General features: G+C 43.7%; 4 protein-coding genes across 9 annotated transcripts; 2 read left to right on the top strand and 2 right to left on the bottom strand.

Annotated features, from left to right (window-relative positions):
* Positions 1–776: 776 nt before the first annotated feature.
* On the bottom strand, positions 777–9,770 carry pnpla8 (patatin-like phospholipase domain containing 8). The gene is made up of 10 exons (XM_076111556.1): positions 9,637–9,770; positions 7,492–8,420; positions 7,168–7,317; positions 6,894–7,045; positions 6,546–6,640; positions 6,239–6,410; positions 6,088–6,145; positions 5,637–5,831; positions 2,167–2,362; positions 777–1,966 (listed from the first exon to the last, which is right to left on the bottom strand). Exons 2-10 carry the CDS (start codon positions 8,245–8,247, stop codon positions 1,692–1,694), a joined length of 2,049 nt encoding a protein of 682 aa, XP_075967671.1. The 5' UTR covers positions 8,248–8,420; positions 9,637–9,770; the 3' UTR covers positions 777–1,691.
* Positions 9,771–12,289: 2,519 nt separating this feature from the next.
* avpr2l (arginine vasopressin receptor 2, like) lies at positions 12,290–13,476 on the top strand. The gene is made up of 2 exons (XM_076111302.1): positions 12,290–13,112; positions 13,306–13,476. Exons 1-2 carry the CDS (start codon positions 12,290–12,292, stop codon positions 13,383–13,385), a joined length of 903 nt encoding a protein of 300 aa, XP_075967417.1. The 3' UTR covers positions 13,386–13,476.
* Positions 13,477–14,844: 1,368 nt separating this feature from the next.
* Positions 14,845–18,568, bottom strand: LOC142970888 (THAP domain-containing protein 5-like). Of its 6 annotated transcripts, none has more exons than XM_076111350.1 (5): positions 17,707–18,568; positions 17,426–17,569; positions 17,019–17,106; positions 16,510–16,696; positions 14,845–16,251 (listed from the first exon to the last, which is right to left on the bottom strand). In XM_076111350.1, the coding sequence occupies exons 2-5, from the start codon at positions 17,454–17,456 to the stop codon at positions 15,523–15,525; spliced, it is 1,035 nt and encodes a 344-aa protein (XP_075967465.1). In that variant the 5' UTR covers positions 17,457–17,569; positions 17,707–18,568; the 3' UTR covers positions 14,845–15,522. The 6 variants fall into 6 exon arrangements, with proteins under 6 accessions (XP_075967465.1, XP_075967464.1, XP_075967462.1 ...); XM_076111349.1 differs by having other exon boundaries at positions 18,283–18,568; XM_076111347.1 differs by having other exon boundaries at positions 18,287–18,568.
* On the top strand, positions 17,845–20,386 carry LOC142970890 (dnaJ homolog subfamily B member 9-like). The gene is made up of 4 exons (XM_076111355.1): positions 17,845–18,003; positions 18,332–18,575; positions 18,850–18,927; positions 18,988–20,386. The coding sequence occupies exons 2-4, from the start codon at positions 18,359–18,361 to the stop codon at positions 19,383–19,385; spliced, it is 693 nt and encodes a 230-aa protein (XP_075967470.1). The 5' UTR covers positions 17,845–18,003; positions 18,332–18,358; the 3' UTR covers positions 19,386–20,386.
* The last annotated feature ends 1,578 nt before the right edge of the window (positions 20,387–21,964 follow it).

Raw genomic sequence — 21,964 nt, 5'->3', positions numbered from 1 at the left:
GGGTAAACTTCAGAGATTATTTTTTACTCTTGCATCTGGAGCAACGCTGTTGATTCCAAGAAGTGCCTCCATGCACCTCAAGTAAAATGTATTTTAATCCAACGTCCCATCAGCCCCAAAGACATTCTTAATAACATGAAACTTTGACATTTTCTGCCATGTTGCCAGCTTTCAACCTAGATCCTCCTGTCGGATCGGTCACCCACTGAAAAGGCACTTCTGGAGCAAGGCCAAGTGGAAGCATCACAGCCATGAATCAGACCTTGAGGTTTGGGTGAAGCTCAAGCTGGCATTGAAAAAAAAGTGCCGTCAATCTATCAGTCAAGCCAGTTCTAACTTTGACCGTTTGACACCAGGAGAGAGGCATCAGTGAAGACGTGTCTTTGTGACGTGCGTCATTGTTGTGGGTGTTTGAAGGTATGCCTCCTCGTGGCGTATTGTTCACGTTGATTGGGGTAACAACAGTGTGACTGGGTGGAATGGCGCGATGGCATTTGAGTGGATCTTCAATGGGATCAAAACAATAAAAGCAGAAAATCAATGTGTGCGATTGGGAAAAAGGCAATTCATCATAGGAAGACACTGAGCATTCCTTTGTGACAACTCTTATTGTGGGGCTCTTTGAGAAGTGTGCGTGTGTGTGTGTGTGTGTGGCATCAGAATTTAAAAGCAGATAAAACAACATGACATACATTCCTGTGACATATATTCTAGATCCACTAAACTTATAAGCATACTTTTAAAACAAATCATACAGAAGTCAAAAGGAAACAATATTTTATCACGGTTTTGAAAACCCAAGTTTTATTGTTTTGCTGACATTGTTTTCTTTTTCGCATTCCATCAAGCAATGAATCCGGGCAATTAGGATTCTCACAATGTAGAAAGTGTGTCAAATGTATAAAGAGTGGGAACACGGGAGCGTCATACTGAACAACGGGCCACATTGGAGAACATGCGTTGTGTCATGAAGATAAACAGATACGTTATCATAAGTATCGGAAACAGAGTTCAGTGTCTGTGTGTGTCAACACAGCACAGTGGCATTATTTATTTTCTCAAATTCTAGCAACTCAAGCACTCAAATCAATTGACAATCACATCAAATATTATTTACATTTTCAAGGTTAAGAATTCGATTTTACAAAGTGCATGAGGGCTTTCTTCTGTACAGTGTTATGAAGAGGATGTTTATGTTTTCACTGTGCAATCGTGTATTAATTACATCTTAATGTATTCAAGTTACTGAAAATGAAAATCAGTGTTTGTTGTTTTTTTACAAAATAACTACAGTCATAATATGGTCGTGTATTGTCATATTACCGCCATTGTGCGTTCAGTCAATCAACACTTTTTAACCAGCTAAAAATTCATAAATTTATGAACGCATACATTATCAGTGTCAAAACTTGCTTAATTCTTTTCAAATTATATAATTCTGTCTCCATATTAGACACATCGTGTCCCACAAAGAACAAATTACATCACATATTTAATTTCACACTATTTACAGAATACTATTGCCTTGTTTAATGAATCAACATCGTTATAGTTGTACATTTCTCAAACAGTCCTTTTTAGATGATGACCAAAAGTTTGCCCCCTAATCTTTCATACCGTGGGAGTTTTTACAGCCCGTGTCTTCTTACCTTAAAAACTCACTTGTGGTCAAACAGTTGGCGAGCCACCAACTACAGCTTGGAGACGAAGGGGAGGCCCTCGTACATGTTAGCCTTGAGCTTGGTCCACTCGGCCAGCCTCTGGATGGTGCTCTTCTCCTGGCCCAGCACGTCGGCCGCCTTCCTCAGCTTGGCCTCGTTGCGCTCCAGGTAGCGCTCCCCCTCGCCCTTGAGGAAGTTCAGCTTCTCCGCGCGGCTCTCGTTCATCGGGATGTCCTCGCTCATGTAGGGGTTGAAGCGGAAGTACGTGTCGGGGGGCAGGAGTGCGTCCAGCATGGTGTGCACCTCTGGGAAGAAAGACGGAGGCCTTTAGCTACAGATGTTGGACACTAGTTGCCGGCATTTCCTCTTCTGGGTTTACACTTTAAGAGAGACTGCACTGAAACCAGAGAAATTTGCAGCGCATCACACGCCTCTAATCTGGGGGTTTATAAATAAATCTGCGTGGGACGTCAAACACATGCAAATATTTTCTGTGTGGTCCTACCCTCGGTATCTGTGGCACTGCTGATGACGTGGCTGAGCTTGGTCTTGAGGCTCGTGTAGGCCGTGCTGTTGTTGCCCGCCGTCTCGTACCGCCCGGTGCCCAGAGACAACACGCACTGCAGCGGCGTGTTGGGCCACAGACACTTACACTCGTGGATGGCCAAAGCTGTGGGGTTGTTGATGAGTAGTCCTCCATCCTAAAAAAAAAAAAAAAAAAGGAGGAGACAGAAGGGAAGGGAAATGATAAAAAGGAACTGTGGTTGATGGGATTCCAGAAACTGTAAAGTCACCTTGCGTCAGTCACGTTTGCTGACTAAGCAAGGTTAATGCACAATTTGTGTGTAGGGGCCTGTAGGGGACAAAATGAGGTAAAGTGGACAAGCTGTCCCGGAGTGGTACAGCTCCCTGGCCAGAGATGTGCTGCTCTGGCAAACAGCCCTGTTTATTCAGAAGTAAACAAGAAGTATTTTAAGCAGCTAAAATAAGTCCGTTTTTTAGTCATTTTGGTCTGGAATCCTGTTAAATAAAGAGTCTACTTGCTGCATTACTCTGACTTAAGCGTTGTTGGCACAGCAGATTACATTTGAGAATTCTAATCTTCTTAATTTAGAAGCTAATCACAAATTCTGTGCTAAATACTGTTACTGGATTCATGAAAGAGTTGCAAATCTCAGCGGTGCCAACAATGACAGAAAGAGGACAATCGAGCTGAATGGATGCCTGGACCAATTTAGTGCAAACTGCTCTTTTCTCAGTCTTTCCCCGAGTCCAGTCCTGGACGATATCCAGCCACTGAAGGGCTTTTGGCCGGGATTAATAGACATGGTGAGTGTGGCGCACAAGAGGCCTGACCCTCCCCAGCCGAGCGGGGGGGGGGGGGGGGGGGGCCTCTACAAGGGGGCGGGAGAAAAGAAAAGGCTTTAATCCACTCCTTCGTTCGGGATAAAGCAAATGACCACACCCGAATAAATCTTTTAGTATGTTACATTTCATCTTTTTATGAATTCAACTTGACTGGTTAAGAAATACTAGAATAGGCTTAGTATGTTGTTCTAGGTCCACTCTGCTGCCCTGGTATTATGGGACAACACTGCCCGAAAAACATCATTCTTAGCCTAGTTGTAAAGCTGTTCACCCTCAAGCTATTGAAACAGTGGAACGCAGTTTGCATTCTTTGAGACCGCAGGTTAACTACACAGCTGACCCTCAACCTCTCACCCTGGGGTCTAACTTAACGGAATGACAATAAGCTAAATGCTGCAGCATCCTCAAGGAGGCAAATGACTGCTATTGCCTAATAAGGATTGTTTGCTATGATTAAGAACTACAGCTCTGGGAGAATATTTGAATGTCACCTATACATTGAGTCTGAGAGTTTGTCTGCTGGCCTGCAATGGCAGAACTCTCCTGAGAAATACCGCTGCTAGTGCTGAAAACTAGAGTAGTAGTGAGACCGGTGGGTGGCAACGGTAGTTCAAACTGTCTCGTGAAACACTGTGCAGCTCCACACACACATACACACCTCATTCATTCTCCATCTTTCCATCCCTGCTGTCATCCCATCCCAGTGCGTGGGAAACAACTCAAAACAGACACTTCAAACAAGCAGCTATCATGCTCCTATGAAACATGTTAGCATGTTATTTAGCATGCTAACATACAATATGAGCAGATTTCTGTCTTGTTAAGACATTAGTAGCAAAGCCAGCAACCTTTTGGGGGTTAGAGGTGGCAGTTACATTCAGGACTACCTCTACATTTGTATACTTGCTCCCACCGTCTTATATTTCATCATTTAGACTTTTTTTAAGCTAAAATGTCTGTAAGGCACTTTGAATTTTTAAAAGACAATTAATTCAATAATAGAAGAAAAATAAATGGACTCCTGGTATCTTTTTAAATTGTGATTTAAACAACACTGAAGCTGATCAATAAAACAAACAAAATTACAAATATGTTAAAAATTGTATTTTAGGTGCTGGTTAGTAAGGTGCTGGTTGGCTAATAAACAATAATCCTGCAGGAAAAAAAACAAAACCAGGTGACAATCATCCCCAACAGGTGGATTGTTTATAGTAAACATTCACTGGTAAAAATGAGCAGCTAGAAAAGCCTGAGCTCGGGCAAACGACTAGTCGGTCATTTGTTTTCATTCTAACTGCAGAGCTTCGGTCTATAAACATGCAAAGTGGGACTGGAGATTAGGATCCGCTAATGACTAAAACATTGGGCTGTCAACCAGAACTCTGGCATTAGGAAATGGCAGGGGAGAGAAATACTTGTTAGAAGCAGGGACAAGGCTAATTTTGCTTAAGTAGGTTATCAAAATGAAGCTAAGCCTGCAGCATAATTGCTGCCCATAAAGACCATCTTAAGATATCTGGCCTAATAATCAAACGGCATGAAATAAAGGCACTCTGTGATGTGGACCCAAGCGTTAGAAAAGTGCTACAAACACTGTAGTCATTTATCAGATCCCTCAGCTTTTCATTAAATAACCTCCTACTTAAGCCTAAAATCTACCATTATTGAAACTTATATCTAGCATCCATTGCCTAATGCACTATTTATTATTCAGTGTGTGAACACAAAGGAGGCACATGAAGCTTATTATTTGAGAAAAAAAGAAAAGAAAAAAAATGTCATTTCATCCTGACTCTGCCTCGTATCAGATACAAAGATCTCCAAATAGTGATGGCTGATATTTAAACATTGATCCAAACATTATCAGACAATGTATCCAGCTGCAGACTGTGTCACTTTGACATTTGATGTATTAGGGAGCCAGGAGACGCAGCACTACTGTCTTCCTCAAACATACTTCAGCAGGACAGTGAGTACTCACAGCTTAACTTTTCACTTGACATTGCATTCACGCTTCAAAAACCATAAAAGTGGTGTTCATTTGTGAAGATTATCTTGCTGAACAACATATGTAAGTATCGTGAACTTGTGTTTGCCACAGAGCTTATTTTTTGCAATAATCCAAAAACCAACAGAACAGCCCCGTTGGCTTTTTATCGAGTGAACCAGGGCGATGTTAACTTCTGGGGCTGGCCCACAAAAGTACTTCATCCCTGCAGCACTCTGTTCTGTTTAACAACTAAGGGACTGCCTTTAAGTTTATGGGTTCGGAAGAGTGAAATAAATTTTGCAGTCTAAACTCAGTGCTTTTGTCCTTGGCACTAGGCAACGCAGTGCCACAGCGGAAGTGTATTGATTGGTAAGATCTCAAGGCAATGACTCCCTCCCACTAAACTAGGGCTCTCAGAGAAATGAGACTTCTTAGATCACTATGGTGATCTGTGCCGCTGCTGGTGGAAATCTCCTCCAAGGACAATGTCACAACATTATTGATCATGTTGCTGCAATCCTCCAGTCCCCAAACGCACCATCGACTCTGCAACCTTCGTTGTCATCAACCTCCAGTATACTAAACGGAGCTGACCGTCTCTCAGGTCCATGTCGTACCTGATGCAGGTCTTTTCCCAGGACGAATTCCTTGAAGTAGCCTGGAGCGGCAGAAGAGGCCCTGATGGCCTGCCACATTTTGTGGTTGCAGTCTCCGATGTAGTGGGATCTCACTCCTGGCATGAGTGTGTAGTTCCTAAACGCGTAGGCCTTCAGAGGTAAACCCCTGTTCACAATGGTGCTCACTGCTGACACCTTGTGGACACAAAAAGGGCACATTTAGAGTGGAACATGCCAAGTAATGTATATTTTTACAGCATTTCAACAAGGCACTCTGGAGTTTTCCATGGTCCTTTGCGGTACAAATATAATTTATTTTAAAGATCTGATAACACAAGCACTTGTGTGTTTCTCACTATGATTATACTGCAAATAATCAAATAAAAATGAACTTATGAACAATTAAAGCATTTACCTAAACAGTGTAGAGCTGAAGAGTCGTTTAGCTTACTTTAGGGCAGTGTGGGTCCCTGGCACTCTCAATCATACGCCCCTCACCCATCCGTTCCCTAAAAGAACAACCAGATTAAAGACACAGCCAACTATATATAGACTACCCCAGTGTCTTTGAAATCCAGGATGAAAGAGCCCTGCAGACTAACTTGAGGATGTTTTCCCATATTTCGCTGTCATAGAACGCGTGGCTCCAGCCCATCTTAACGGTTCCGACGATGACGTTCTGTTTGAACACATCCGAGCCCAGCTTCCTGTACATCTCCTCGCACTCCTCTACGGGGATCTGAAAAATTCCCAGCATGAAGGCCAAAATGGCACCTAAAAGTAGAGAGGAACAGCTGTGATGTCCCATTGAGGAAGGGAGTATCAGGAGTTCACATACATTCCCCATGTAGGGTAAGTGTTAGAGAAGAGTAAAAGAGAGAACAACACTAAACATTGATGACAACATACCTGTGCTGACGCCACAGATGTAGTCAAACAGCTGGTGGATTTGTTTGCCAGTCAGGTTCTGCAGTTTCTGGAGCGTTTGCAAGGCCAGCAGTCCCCTGTAACAAAGGCACAAGGTTCACAAACCTACACTGACAAACAATGCAGCTGTTAAATATGATCCACTACAGCGAGCATATAGAAGTGGTCTTTTCCAGTAGGCCTGCAATGAAAGGTCACTTTGTATTTCTCTGTGGTGTAATAGAACCATATTAGTTCCCATCATTTGTGACCTATCAATTCAGCAGTGAAACCAGCTCTGTAGCTTTGTTTTCTCTGGATTTTCTGTTGGTACTCCCAGTGTAGCTTTACCTTGTTCCGCCTCCGTCTATGGCCAGGACCCGAATTCCTCTGCCTTTGACTGGTTCGGCGTAGCCAACCAGGGCCAGAGCTTCTCTCACAGCAGCCTGAAGAGGCGGGTCTCTGGACTGGCGCAATCGCAGCAGGCAAGGCAGCACACTCTCCTAAAAAAGGTCACAATCGTGCACAAACAAATGTGTTTAAAAAAACACATTTAAAAGACATGTGCAATACATCTGACATTACGCTGAGCTGCAGGGTACATAAAAAAAATTCTGAAGCTAACCGTGATAGCTACACCTCGCGTCTCGGGGAACTCCAGGAGGTGAACACTGAGCTCCTCCACCCGACTGGTGAGAAGCTTGACATCAGTGACTCTCTGCAGGCCTTTCACCAGAGCTCTGGTCCTGTTGTCCACACCCACCCTGGCTGCTATCTGCATGAGAAATACGGACCATCTGATAAATATAAGGCATCCGACACACTTTACTTTAAAATGTCTTGACTTATTCAATGTCTGAAACGTAAAAACCTAAGCAATAACAAGTGAAATCATAGTTTGCCATTTAGATTTTGTACTTCCCTAAGAGTTCCACACCGAGCGCCTTACCTTCTCTCTTTGAGTCAACAGCTGCTGCTTCACTTTCTCCTCCTCGCCGTCTGTCTTCTGTCTTGCCTTGTCCACAGCGGGTTCCTCCACGGTGACTGCCGAAGACTTGTCTCTTTCGGCTGCGATGCTCTTGGAATCGCCTCTGAATTTCGGGACCAGGGGTGCGATGTAGCTGCCGACGAACGCCTGAACGCTGGGCCGAGGGTAGGAGAGGTAATGGGTGAAGCCTTTTTTAGAGGCGGTAGCAGGCGCAGGGGTGGACTGAGCTGCGCTTTGAGTGGCAGGGATTTCAGAGGAGGGCATCCCTGCTGGAGAGCCGAGCTCTTCTGATGGAGATGGAGTGGGTGCTTCAATACTTTTAGCCTCTGCCACTGTCGACAAAATAGGAATGGGGTCCCGAGTTGTCCGAGCGACAGCACTGAGAGTGGGCTCAGAATGCTGCCGCTGTGGAGGTCTGTTGTCTCCTTCTTCCTCTTGATTGCTGGTGCCAAAGTAACTATTGATGTGCTGAGCTAGAGTTCTGTAGGTCTCATCCATGTTGGTGGACAGAGCTGCGTCTTCCTTCATGGTGGTTTCAGGTGGCGAGGCCGTAGCTGTGTTGTTAGAGGTTAAGGTCTCGGCTTTGACCAGAACCTTTTCCGCTTGGGTGCCGTCGACTGCCGCACTTCCAGGCTTGAGGCGGGAGAACTTGGAGATGAGGTCAGTGCTGCCTACTGCCTTGGTGACGCTGTCCAGTGTGGTCCTGATTCGCGACATGCGTTCGCTGGCTCACTTGGAACAGCGGTGGAGAACTTGAAGTTTATCCGGCAATTGGATGCTTAATGTCTGTGCATAAATGATGCATCATTGTGGCAGACTATCTGCCATCAGCAGGTTTTGGGTAGAAATTCCATTTCAGAGGGTCATTTTGCTGCTTGTTTTAATGTTTCCTGGAAAAAAAGAAGATTGAAAACAATGAATATTAATATTTTTAGGAGCGTATTACACTGCGAATGGAAAAGTAGGCCAACAGAGGGCCCCATTTGCATCCTGGTAGCCACGGAAACTTCAACAGCAACAAAAGCAGATGCAGACAACACCTTTCACAAGCTGACAGCCTCAATCCTCCAGTTCCCACACGCCCTGTACGCTGCGCACTGTTACAAAGACAGGATGGAAGAGGACCGGCTTTCCCTGGATCTGAATCCAGAGTCAGCTCTACTTATGAAGACTTTGCTGGAGAGACACCACCACGCTGTCGGGCGGCAGGTGGAGGACTCTCCGGACAGTGAGATGACTACTATCAACTGGGTTGCCAGCAAAGACTTCACAGTCGACGTGGGGGAAAAGCAGATTGGAGAGTGTATTCAAACGTGGGAGCTGAAGCCCTGCTGGCTTTACAGTCTGGCCTTCCTCTCCTCAACCGAGGAGGAGCACCGTACCTTCTACCACTACCGGGCCCGCTTTAGCACCCCGACCTCACGGAAACCGATTCAGGACATGGCTAGCGTCTATTTCGTCGTGGGCATGTCTCAAGTTAAACCCCAAACTCTGCCCGTGGAGGTGCACTTCGTAGTGGAGTCGAACCGACTGGTGCACACACCCGGGAGGACCAGGTTCAGAGGCAAGTGGCTGGCGGACGTGATTGAGAGCAAGACTTTGCTCGGAAGAGAGGTGGACCTTTGACCCACGAACCACCTGGAAGAAGAAGTCTGGAAGTGTTTGGCAGCATTAAAATCAGACAGAATGTCTTTGAATGTCCTGTTGCTCTAATGAGTATCACTACACGTCGAAATAAAATGAAGTAACGTTATCGAACTTTAACAACGTTAGCGTCAGACTTGCACGTTGTGTTGGGCCCTTTTTTGGTGTCTGTAACGTTAACCCGCTGGCTAAGTGAAGCTAGCATGAAGGTATTTTCACGTTAGCTTTAACTCACACCTATCCAAGACACCGAAGCCGTTTGCGTTCGATAATGTGCTTAAAATAACACCTCACGACCATGATGTTTGAAAGCCGAATTGCTCGGCAGATAACTACAAAGCTGACAAATGTGCACACTGGATACGTTACATTAGCTGCTGTTGGCTAACGTTGCTTAGCTTTAATAGAGAGCACATTGTCGAATTGTACGCAATGTCATGAAATAAACAAACTTCTTCTTACCATACGAAACCAAGACGGTCAAATATGTTGACCGGACATTTCATTCAATGTGGTGCTGGACTGGTACAGCCTACGTACGCATAATAACTGTTCGTTATAGAAAAAATGAAAACAGGAAGAAGACAGGATGTGACGATTTTGTCCCTGGACAGTGCAATGCTTTAGTTATGCCACTAAGTGTCGACAAAACATCTTTGGAATAAAAAAGAACAAATATTTCGCTGCAAAAAAATAGCAGCAATTTAAAGATATCAATAATCCACAGCACAGTATGCCCAGTATGCTTATGCTCTCAGGATCACAGTTGGCTTGAAGTAATTCATTATTCAAACGTCTTGTTACTTGAGTAGTGGTTTGTGACATAAAGAACAAATAGCATCTCATGTTGAAAGTGCTTCCTTGAAAGAAATAATGAGAGTTAATGAATACCAAGTTCGATCAATGCCTAATGCTATTCTGCACAATGGGCCTTTCTCAAAGGAGACATTTTGACCTGTCCGACTAAGAAATGCACAGGTGTTACTAATAACACTAACTAATGGCTCTATTCACTGCAGGTGTTCCAGTAAGAGTGACAGTGGGCCACCAAGCACGTTACAGGGCCCTGAAATCAAAGAAGCTAAATGTAATTCAGCCATCATCGTTCAATTACACCTTTTTCCTGCTGTGAAAAGTCTAATTGTCTTCATTGAAAAAGGCCTTTTAACTGGCTCTTTCTTGAATAACATGCACATGTACACACACACTTGTCAATCACTCCTAGTTCTTCATAATGGCTTTTGAATCAGCAGGGTGACACAGCGCACAATTATTTTTTCTTCAAATAATAGTCCCAACAATTCATAAGATTATCATTTTGCAGTCAACACGAAACATGTGATGTGTGCACTGGTAATGATAATAATATACCATCCGTCAGATACAGTCCACTGGCTGTACTGGTGTAGGTCAATGCATGTCGAGGTGCCTTTTCAACAAAGATCTTGTTCACATGGTGATGAATGAAACCGCTTCTGTCCAGCTGTTCAATTGAAAATCACTTCTTTAAGGAGGCGCAGTGGAGGCTTTAAATGGCCATAAATTCAGTGTCACAGGATAGTAATCATTGCTAATGGTAAGTGGGGAGAAAGGAGAGTGGTAATACTCGGATGGTAAGGTGGAAAATGGGTCACACGCCGTTACTATTATATTTATTTATTGTTTTGCAGCATAAAGCCACGGAAATAATGGGATAAACAAATAAAAAGTTAGTCAAATATTGCACTTGCTTTGGTAGCAATACCTGAAGCTCTTTCAGGTACAATATGAACTCTTCTTCACACAGCTTCAGTATTATTAATATTAGTGTCTCCTTTTGTTGTCACTCCTCCAGCATGTGATTGTACTGTATGTCCATATCATCGACTGGTAACTGCTGCCTGCACAGGTCTCTCCATTATGCTACACTGTAATGCACACTTTGATGAAATATAAAGAGAGAAAAATAAAGATGCATTTTGACGGAAAGTGGACTTTTTCTGTGTCGTGCATGCAGTGGTTCTTTAAAGGAACACTTTGTGCATCAAAGTCAGCTACAAAGTCATCTTGGAAAGTGCTACCTGTGAATAATGTCGTATCGTTATCTCTGAGCTTTGAAAGCTCTGAGAAAATGATCAGGGTCATCTTGAGACAAAAATCTGGCCAAAAAAACCAGTGTAGCTATGCACTGGGGGCATTGAACAGAGCATCAGACCAGAGTATTAAGACAGAAGCAGAAGGAGTTGCATTATAGGAATTGCAGGCTATTATGTCTCTTGCAAGCCCTACAATTTTATCACTGGAGTAGCCCTTTCATTCATATTTCTCAATATTGAAATGCATGACCTTGACACTCCACAAAGTAGTGCCCTGATGACATTTTGAGTGTGACAGTAAGTAAGACAGCTTTATTCACACTTTCCTTTCAGCTCTCAGCCTCCATTTATTTCTCTGCCACTGCAATCCAAATGTCAGAGCTTCCATGGCAGGTCCTTGTGCATGTCCCTAATAGCAGTGAAGTCATGTCTGATGCTTTGTTTTCACCATTATTTCGGTTGTTCTTGACTCAGTTGCTCCTTCAATACTTATTAGGGATTTGGGATCAACTGCGACGAAGAGGTGCTGATTATTTACAAAGGAGGTCTGAGGACAAAACACGGATATGTTTAATAAAATAGATTTGAATACGAACAGAACATCACTTTGTTGTATAATACAGAAATCAATAATAGGCCAGAGCATAATCCTGCGCTAGATGTGGTAAGTAAAGATGATGTGCAATGTGCAGATCGTTTTTGCAATTGTTAAAGAGCCATAACTCAATTTGAAGATGAGTTGCATTAATAATTAAAGGTTCGATGTGTATTGTTGCAAAATGGCACGTGAGACAAATCTCGTCTTTTTCAATTGGGGTAAATCCTAGTCTTATTTGTGTATGTGTCTGTTTCTGTATGACAGTATCCCGAGAATCAGTCGTCACTACTGACCCCCCTCACTCCTCCAAGTCGATGGCTTTCCTTTCTCGTAGCCACAGTCATTACAACACGCGCGCAAAGAAGGAAAATGCCTCTGCGCCAACACTAGATAATGTCAGTTGACGTTTTTAACGGGAAATACTGGAAACATCCGGAGTGAAATGGGTTTCAGCAGCAACAGTTCAGAAAAGGCAACAGTTGAGGATGGAGAAGTGTATGGACATTTTGCGCTCTTCAAAGCTGGGATTTTGGGTTTGGTTTTTGTGCTTGCAACATGTGGCAATCTTTTCTTCTTGGGCAGACTTTGGAAGAGGCGAAAAAGAAACACAAAGACCCAGCTGTTCCTGTTGCACCTGTGCCTGGCAGATCTGGTGGTCGCCTTTTTCCAAGTCCTACCGCAGTTTATCATGGAAATTACGCACCGGTTCCGAGGCACGGACTTCCTGTGCCGGTCCGTGAAATACTTGCAGGTGGTCGGGATGTTTGCCTCCACGTACATGATTGTGGCCATGACCATAGACCGGTACCATGCGGTTTGTAAGCCGATGGTTTCCTTCTTGAAGGGCTCGTTTCGGAGATACCTCTCCATAGGCGCAGCGTGGCTCATCTCTCTCGCCTTCAGCGCTGCTCAGATCTCCATCTTCTCTCTCCAGGAGGTGGGGGAGAACCTTTACGAGTGCTGGGCCACATTTATTGAACCGTGGGGGAGCAGAATCTACATTACCTGGATCACTCTGTCAGTGTTTGTCCTGCCTGCAGTCATTGTGCTCTACTGCCAAATAAGAATATGCACAACAATCTACTTCAACATGAAGAGAAAGGCGCTGCAGGCGGGGCGCGCACGCACTAAGGGGGTGTCCAACGCCATGCTGAAGACTGTGAAAATGACATTTGTTATTATAATGACATACACAGTGTGTTGGAGCCCATTCTTTGTTGTCCAGTTGTGGTCTGCATGGAGCCCCAGCACTGCGCCTACTCAAGGTTTGTCTCAGTGAGGACCAAAGATGCCTAATATTTAATGTCACTGTGGTGTAGGCCCACAAGTTATATATCAATGAAAAATAGGATATTTAAGTGTTTATGACAAGCTCACCAATTGTGCACCTCAGACATTTTCTGCCGCCTTCCCAGTCCCAGTTTTTTTACACGTTTTTCGTCTCTCTTCCTCTCACAGGTCCAGTATTTGCCATCATCATGTTGCTGGCCAGCCTCAACAGCTGCACCAACCCTTGGATATATCTCTACTACACCTAAAAAAAACACATGGACTAGTTACAGATGATACAGAGATACAATCCATGAAGTCCATCATGGATGCTGTGTTTTAAATCTATGTTGTTGTTGTGCATCTAACTGGACTAGTGTCAGCATTGCTGTATACATGAGTATTGGCATCTTGCAGTATTTTGCCAGTTAATGTTTCAGTGTTCTCATAAATAAAACACCCATCGTGCATGCAAGAAAAGCACACATTTTTTAAATGATTTAGCAGAATAGTTTGCCGTGAAACAAGCTTAGACGTGGTGCTTGATGCATATTAATAATATGCCCGTCATCTTTTCCCCACACGTAACCCTTGTACAGAGTGCAATACATTCTTTTATTCAGTGCTGGAGGAAATAGGATTTTCTAAATTAACCTGCAATAGAAATAGCAGTCAAGACATAAAGCAACATTTTCTTTGTACAAATGTACCGAGAAACATAATGCCAGGCTCATACATCATCCTCAGACATGTTTGATATATGTATTTATTTGATATATTTGAATGTACTGCAAATGTTTATGTAATAAAAATGTAAACTGCACACATATATTTGCATCTCTTCCTTCTGATTGTACTATACTGTTCCAAATATAAAGTGTAATAAATAAATTATCATTTACTATTAACAACATTGGTACCCCCTGCAATAGAGAGGGGAATCTTATTTTTTCTGCACCATAGATGTGAAGCACCTGTTGGAATTCATTATTTACCTTCCAAATGAAAAAAAGGGAGGCGTTGGCTTTTTTTTCAATTTTGTTTTTGCTTTTAGGCTGTTATATTGCCAGAAGGCCTTATGAAGGCCTTTTGCTTATTTTAAAATCTGAGCGATAAGTGCAAGTCTTGATTGTCATCACAGTGCATCGCATGTCTTCAGTGGTGCATTAGGGGACCAATGCAGTGGCGTTTTGTTTTCCTACCGAGATGCGGAGCAACATGATTACAACAATTTCATTTCATTATTCATAATTTTGAGAATCCATTATCTTTGCTATAGCCCAGCCATTCTTCGCCAGGGAAATGTCACCTTGTTCACACGATGCAAAGACCCTGGAGCCATTTGAAATTGCACTTCACAAATCCTTTCACACGTGCAATCAACTACATCGGAAATTGATTTGAAACCATTTCATCCTCTCCCCTGTCTCCTAATCCCATTTAAGATCTCTGCATTTGCCCCTCACACGATTCGGATCTGTTCCACAGATTCTGTGACCAGGCCCTGCAACAGTGCAGAGACCGCCGATGGCTCATCCTGGAAAGCTGCTCCAAATAGGATTAGGCACCTTACTTGGCCAAAATACTATGACTAATTCGGAGCCCAAGGGTGGAAAAGTGGAAGATAAATCCTGCAGCTGGTTCATGTTCACGTCATTGTGGGGGTTTAAAACAATCACCAGGGACATAGCAGACACAAACCCCCCCCCCCCGAGCAGCACATGGAAACACATTTATGACTTTATTTGACAAAGTAAATCCATCGCTGATTTTTCTGTAAGGCAGAACATTGTTGGACTGGAAGGAGATCCCACAGAACGAAAGGGGGGGTATCAGCAATCAAGGATCGACCGCACAGAATGAAAAAAAAAAAAGAGCCTCTGCTTCCATGGAACCTGATTGCGAGTGAACAACGAAGTCAGTGTCATCACACGTCTGAATGAGGTTTCGAGCAGAGTCGAGAGTCGATTTGATGTGAATCAAAACAGCAAGCAGCAGATGTAAATACCGGAGCATCGTGAGGAAATCATTTTGCCAGTTGTGCATCAAGGTATTAAAACGGTTTGGAGCATAATTCATGGTGAGTCATTAATAAGTTATGATGTATAACTGAGATCCAATCATGAAAACATGTAAATATGTATCAGGGATGCATAGCAACAAGCCGCCACGAATCAATGCTTCAATGAAGATTTGAAACGCTTCGTGTGACGATGGTCCTGCAGTGCCACCATGTGGACAAACACAGATAACTTCTTCATTTTCTCACAGCAGACATGTTGACTTGACATAGTAGGAAAAGCACAGGTGCGACTAACAATAATAATAACGGGTCTGTTCTATATAAGCCAGGATCTATGTATGGGAGCATGTGCAACATTGCAGCAAGTGATTTAATGGTAACAATCAGAGTAACATGGATGATATATAATCTTCCAAAATGTTCTGCTTCTCTTTAAACACGGCGCCATCTCTCTTCAGGAGGGCTACCTCGGTCTCCAGAGCGCGGATTTTGGCCAAGGTGCTCTCCTCTCTGCGATCCAGTTCCAAGATCTTTGCGTGCAAGCTCAAGATCTTACGCCAAAGCTGATCTCTGCCCGTGTCCGATCTGCAGTACGAGTGCTCGTAAACGGAAATGTGTCCCCTCTCCTCCAAGAAGCAGGCCGCGGGTTCGTCCTTGACCATCTCCACGGGGACAAAGCTATACGTCTGGCCCAGCGCCGCTTGGAGGGCTGCTGCGTCCACATCTTGCTCTCCGTCCGAGAAAAGGCCCAGCGACTCGCAGCACAACACGGTCACAAACGAGTCCGCCCGCTCTTGAGGAGGGGGCTCACTGCGTGGGGACAGTGCGAGGCGGGAGACCGTTGGCCTTCCACCATCACCTGGAAACTCACAAGGAGCAGTCCGCATCTCTGAGAGAGCTGAACGACGGGAGATCCCAGTGTCCGACACCAAAGGTAGCTCAAATATCCTCTCCGTGTCTTTGGCAACGACGCTGTGGATTTTTTTACACGTTCTGCTCAAAATGAGCGGCCTCTTGCTGAGAGGAGAGTCAAATCCTGCCGGCTCAATGTCAAAAGGCATGGGTTTGGCCTTGGGGCTTCTTTTAATGCTTGGAACTTTTTTCTCGCCATCCTGAAATGAAAAAAAAGGAATCTAGTCAATCACAGGCATTGCAATATAACACAAAATGAAGTTCAGGCTTGTTGCACACCAAAAACTCTCCATGAGTCTAAAGCTTCTTGGAATTTCCTGAAAGGGAAAGTGCGCTTTTCGTACTTTCAGAAAATGTTTAAATATATACTAGCGGGTTGGTCCAGAGCTATGTTTGTGATGTGCAGCAAGCCCTGACTTTATAATAGAACTGTGACAGGTGTCGAGACAAATGCATACGTCCTCGGTGGAGGGAAACATGGTCGGGATGGCTGTGCTCTTCAGGTAGCGGATGCCCCATCGAATATCGAAGCAGTCCTCTGTAAAATGTTCGCTGCACAGGTACTGATGTCGACTCGGGGTCCACTCCTCCCGCCTCATGTTGTCCACCCATCTCTGAAGCCTGGACTTGTCTTGCAATGGAAATCTTTGGGGAGGAGGGGATAAGGAAACTTAAAATAAAGGGCTTTCTATGTCAGTTGCCACTTGGCTGTGGCATTACCTCTAACGTTGTCATTCCTCCACATTCACTCTATCAGTCTCAGTCTCCCCTTGTACCATTACAAGAAGGTAACCCTGCCATACATTAATATACTACTGACATGACATTATTGTCAACCTCTCACTGCCTCTAGAACCAATAGTATCTTTGTCTGAAGATTCTAGGGGGGTAACAGAAAAGAGGTAATTGCAGCTAAACCAAAAACAATTAACTCGGAAGCACATAGAACAGAAATAAGACAACTTACGGGTAAAAGCTAATTCTTTTGTTGTCTTGTCTAGTTGCAGTTCCCCCGCGGTTTCTGCAAACTTTCACAGCGCAGTACCGTGGCATATCTGCAGCGAAACTACATGAACACGCGTTACAAAGACAGGTTTGTTGATTTTGTTTTTAAAAACACAAACCAGCTCGTAAACTAACACTTCCGGGTCGCCGTCCTCATAGCGGAAATGACGTTTATTCCAGTTCTTAAGATAACGTACAACATATAATGACAAAGGGTTGCACAACTACGAAGAATAAATCATATAACTTAGGTACATGTCTAATTTAAGCGTTCATCACTTATCTTCTGCCGAAACAATTAAGAGAGCAAACATATAAATTAAATTCTAATACATTTACACCGTTTCACTATCAAGATAGTTAACGTACCATCAATAATGGCAAACATCCATCCATCCATCCATCCATTTTCCTCCGCTTATCCGGGGTCGGGTCGCGGTGGCAACAGGCCAAGCAGGCTGACCCAGACTTCCCTCTCACCGGCAACATGTTCCAGCTCATGGCAGACAGTCACTACAAAGGGGAATTCATAATACAGACACGTCTAATTTAAGCGTTTATCACCTATTTAATGCAAAAGAAAAACAAGGTATTAAACATAAATGTAATGATATAAATTACGGGGCTGTAATCAAGTTTAGCTCTCACACCTCACTCGATAGTGTCAAAATAATAGAGCAAAGCGAAGACGGAAGTGTAAGCAGATTACACTCTTGCTTCGCTTGTACTCTTTGCGGAAACTCCCCATTCCCACGTGCGCACTATTTTCACCAATCACAGCGATGTGAGTCATTGTGTAAAGAAATGGACCAATAGCGTTGCGAGTCGTGGTGTTGTTGCTCAGGAATGCAGCTGGTCAACAATCGCTAGCTATCGTTTCCCATCAGCTGGAGCTGTCGGCGGCTGATATAAGTATTCTCAGGCTGTGCGTGTCACCTCGTCTCCAGGTAATCCCTCTTCTTTTCTCAATACGCATTAACGTTATTTGTCGTGGGAAGGTTTTTTTTACGACTGAGGACAAACAAGAGATTATCATTAACAAGCTTATTGAAGACAGAGCCGCTTTCAAGTTTCTGCCTTCCACAGAAACCCGTGAGTTCCTTGAGCCCAACGCCTCTCTGTTAAAACTAGCAAAGTAACGTTAGTTAATGTTAGTAGTAACCTGTGCTGGCGATTTTTGGGATAGTTCGTTTATCTTAAAGTTTTAACCCGTTTTTAAAGTATACCTGCCTGTGAAACGTCGTTAACAGATGTGTCCAACTGCTCTCTTTACAGCCCGCAAAGGTGCGCCAACCCAACAGTATGGCCACAGCACAGGCGGCGTTGCTGCTAGCTGTGCACATTTTGCTGATCTCCGAGTTCATCCTGGCCAAGAGGGACTACTACGACATACTGGGGGTGCCCAAAGATGCCACCGAGCGCCTGATCAAAAAGGCTTTCCACAAGCTGGCCCTGAAGTACCATCCTGACCGCAACAAGGGCCCCGACGCAGAGGCGAAGTTCAGGGAGATAGCAGAGGGTAAGTGAGTCACCATTCCAGGGCAATGGGGCAAAATGGGGCCTGATGCAGTGAATCTTCAAAAGGAATGGCTTTGATTTATTCCCTGAAAATGGCACTGGAAAGGTCAACCATTCAATGTATTGTCTACAGGTGCCTAACTAGCGTTATTACGGTCATATAATCTCCAATAAGACAACATTCTCTCTTGTTGTACAATAGATGGATGATAAACATAACTACATTACTCAAGATTGAACTTTTAAAATGTGTAATGTGTCTGTGTCTCTACCAGCGTACGAGACGCTATCGGACGATAAGAGGAGGCAAGAGTACGACCAGTTTGGCCACGGCCCGTTGCCCGACGAGGGCCGTAGAGGAGGAGGAGGAGGAGGAGGAGGAGGAGGAGGAGGAGGAGGAGGAGGAGGAGGAGGAGGAGGAGGAGGAGGAGGCGGCGGCGGCGACTACTACAACTTCAACCAACACTACCAGTCCTTCAACTTCGATGACATTTTTAAAGACTCTGACACTTTCGGTCAACAGCAGCGACACCACTTTCACTCCCAAAATCAAGCCCACCAAAAGAGGCACTTCGACAGCCACTTCCAGGCCCACAGAGAGGCCGTGGACAGACAGAAGAGACAGTTTCAGCAGGGGGGCTTCGGCGGGGGAGTCTTTGATGACATGTTTGAGGACTTGGAGAAGATGTTCTCCTTCAACGCGCACGGCTCCAGGAACGGCGGCAGGTTCCAGGGCTCGGGGAAGCAGCACTGCAGGACGGTGACCCAGCGTCGGGGCAACATGGTGACCACCTTCACCGACTGCTCCTGAGGCGGGCAGAACTAAAAAAACCCGGTGCTCTACACAGAGCGCGGCCACTCGGGACACTGCTGGGGGTTTTAAAGCTGCGCTTTTTTTGGGGGGGGGGAATTGAATGCTAATTTATCACGGGGTGGAATAGAGAATGGTGTCGCGTGGCTTTTGTAATTTCCCTCGGAGCAAATATCCAAGCTGACCTGATAAAAAGGGCTGCTACCAAGCAATAACTCTCTCGCATTACTGCTCACAGCAGTGTCCATTATTTACCTTTCCAGGTTCATTTTGTTTACTTATGATGGAACAATCTATAGACTCAGGTTAACAGATTTGATTACAAATATTATTTTTTTCTTTTGAGAGCAATAAGATTTATTAACACACCGCAGAAGCTAATAAGGCCATACTATTATTGTGCTCTCCATAACATTAACCTCTCGCTAATGTAAAGCCAGGCTCATCCCAGCATAGCGTACTCACAACTTGTGCATCTTCTCTTGTTTTAAAAAAAAAAAAATTTATTATCTTAAGGATGGCAAAGACAATACAACTTACGTCTGACAAATTTCAAGTTATGGCATTTGCATCAAATATTTGTGTGAAAATTGAGCTTCCCAATCCTGAGATGTGTGCGAGTCGGCCATCATCAACTGTTACCTCGTTTTGTCTACCTTCACTCAGTCAGGGTAGGTAGTTCACATCAGTCTCATGACATTTGCTGGTGGACTTAGGTTTGTGTGCTCGCTCAGCTGTTCTGTAACCAGTTGTTTTGACGGTTACAAAAAGCCTCGGGCTCATCTACCAGTGAAGCTGAATGGTCTGAGAAGTTTCCTGAACTGATCATAATGTGCAATATTTAGCACTTTTTGCTCTTCATGTTGCCTATCTTTCATAGACGGTGCTTTGTTAATGTCACTGTCTTATGTTCGCACTTTGTGTGTATGTGTGTGTGTGCGTGTGGAGAGTGACCTGAATTTGTTCGGTTGGAGAATGAATAAAAATCTTTCAAGAGCAAATGTCTATTTTGTATTTGGAGGGGACAAAGTGTGAGAAATGTGTAGAAGTAAGTAATTGGTCATACTCGTGAATATGACTCATTGTTTCTACTAATGTTAATCTCAACATAAATATTGTTAGTTTCTTCTGGGTGCAACATTTCTTTTCAGACTACGCTTTCTATCGTACGTCCACCTGTTGTTCTAGCTGCTCTCCAGCAGAGAGCGTACTGCTGTAGCACAGGAAGGCAGGGTGGAAATATATCTCGGCTTAGAAAGCAGACTTGTAGGAACCACAGCGAGAAAAGGGAAACTATGATATTAAGCCACTTTCAACGTTTCAAACTGAAAATGATCAGATGAGAAATAATAAATGCGAGCTGATTACACATTTCACACTAGTATATTAAACGGAACATGTACAACATTTGAGTTGTTTTAATTTGAATTAAAATGATTTGTTAAAGAGCTTGCTTGATTTCTACGACGTAGTAGTAGTTAAGGCCCTCTTTATTTGCCATCCATATAAATATCAAAGGGCAAATATAACAATTATACTATGCTTTGCATACATTCTATTGAGTTCCAGAACTGCACAATGACATTATGACTCTGCTCACTTAAAGAAATATTGGGGCCCACATTATGACTTTGTGATATGGTCTCACATGTAGGCAAAGGGGGGGGGGGTATGAACACACCTGCATTGTGAGGACAATGTGCCAAAATGATTCACTGTAATTGTGTTAAAAGTTTTCACTTTCCCGCCAATACATGCAATGACTAACCGAGATTAGTAAATGAGTGACCTGACATACTTGGCCATTGTGCAGTGTGTTGGTATAGCAAACCAAGACATCAGGGGCTTTAATGACAATGTCATTTTTTTGTGATTTACATAAACATGTTAAAAAGGTGGCCAGTACTATCAGATTCTACCTGGCTTACTTTATATGTAAATCTGTGGCCGACTTCTTTATGTATGCTGTGATCTTCTCCCACATTTCATTTTACAAGCATGTATGACAACTCTGACACCAATTGACTAACCAATTAAAAACACTCGACCGAAAGGCCAATAGCCATCACTGTTTGCCGAGTCTACAAAAGTTTCATTTTGATAGTTTTTAAATATTTTGCAAATGCTTGCGTTATCTTTCGGTTTTACATGTGCTTGCGCCTCCCCCACTGAGTCAGTTCGTAGTAGCGACAGACAGTTAGCAGCCATGTTGCTGCCGTCACGCTACCAGAGGATTTTGAATATATCCGCCTGGAGGTAGTGACCATTTCACAGTTTTTGGAATCTAACGTCTCACATCCGCAAATCGCAAGGCCCTGGAAGAAATTGCCAAAATAATATTATCCCATGTTACTTCTGAGCCAGTTATTTTGGGGTAATTTGAATTTAGATTGGCTCTCAAAAAACTGCCAAACAACAAGAACTGTGCTGAGTGCTTGATTTTCATCAATTGATTTCTAGTCCTACACGATCAAACAAATCCAAGCACTTTAAATCAACCATAATGAATCTTATACTAACAACAATATCCACTTAAGTGCGCCGCTTCGCTTTTAATCATTTTTACACCACTTTTTACA

Source organism: Anarhichas minor, unplaced genomic scaffold, assembly GCF_050575085.1.
Source record: "Anarhichas minor isolate MPS153535 unplaced genomic scaffold, ASM5057508v1 ptg000045l, whole genome shotgun sequence".
NCBI lineage: Eukaryota > Metazoa > Chordata > Actinopteri > Perciformes > Anarhichadidae > Anarhichas > Anarhichas minor.
This window is presented reverse-complemented; position numbering and strand designations above follow the sequence as displayed.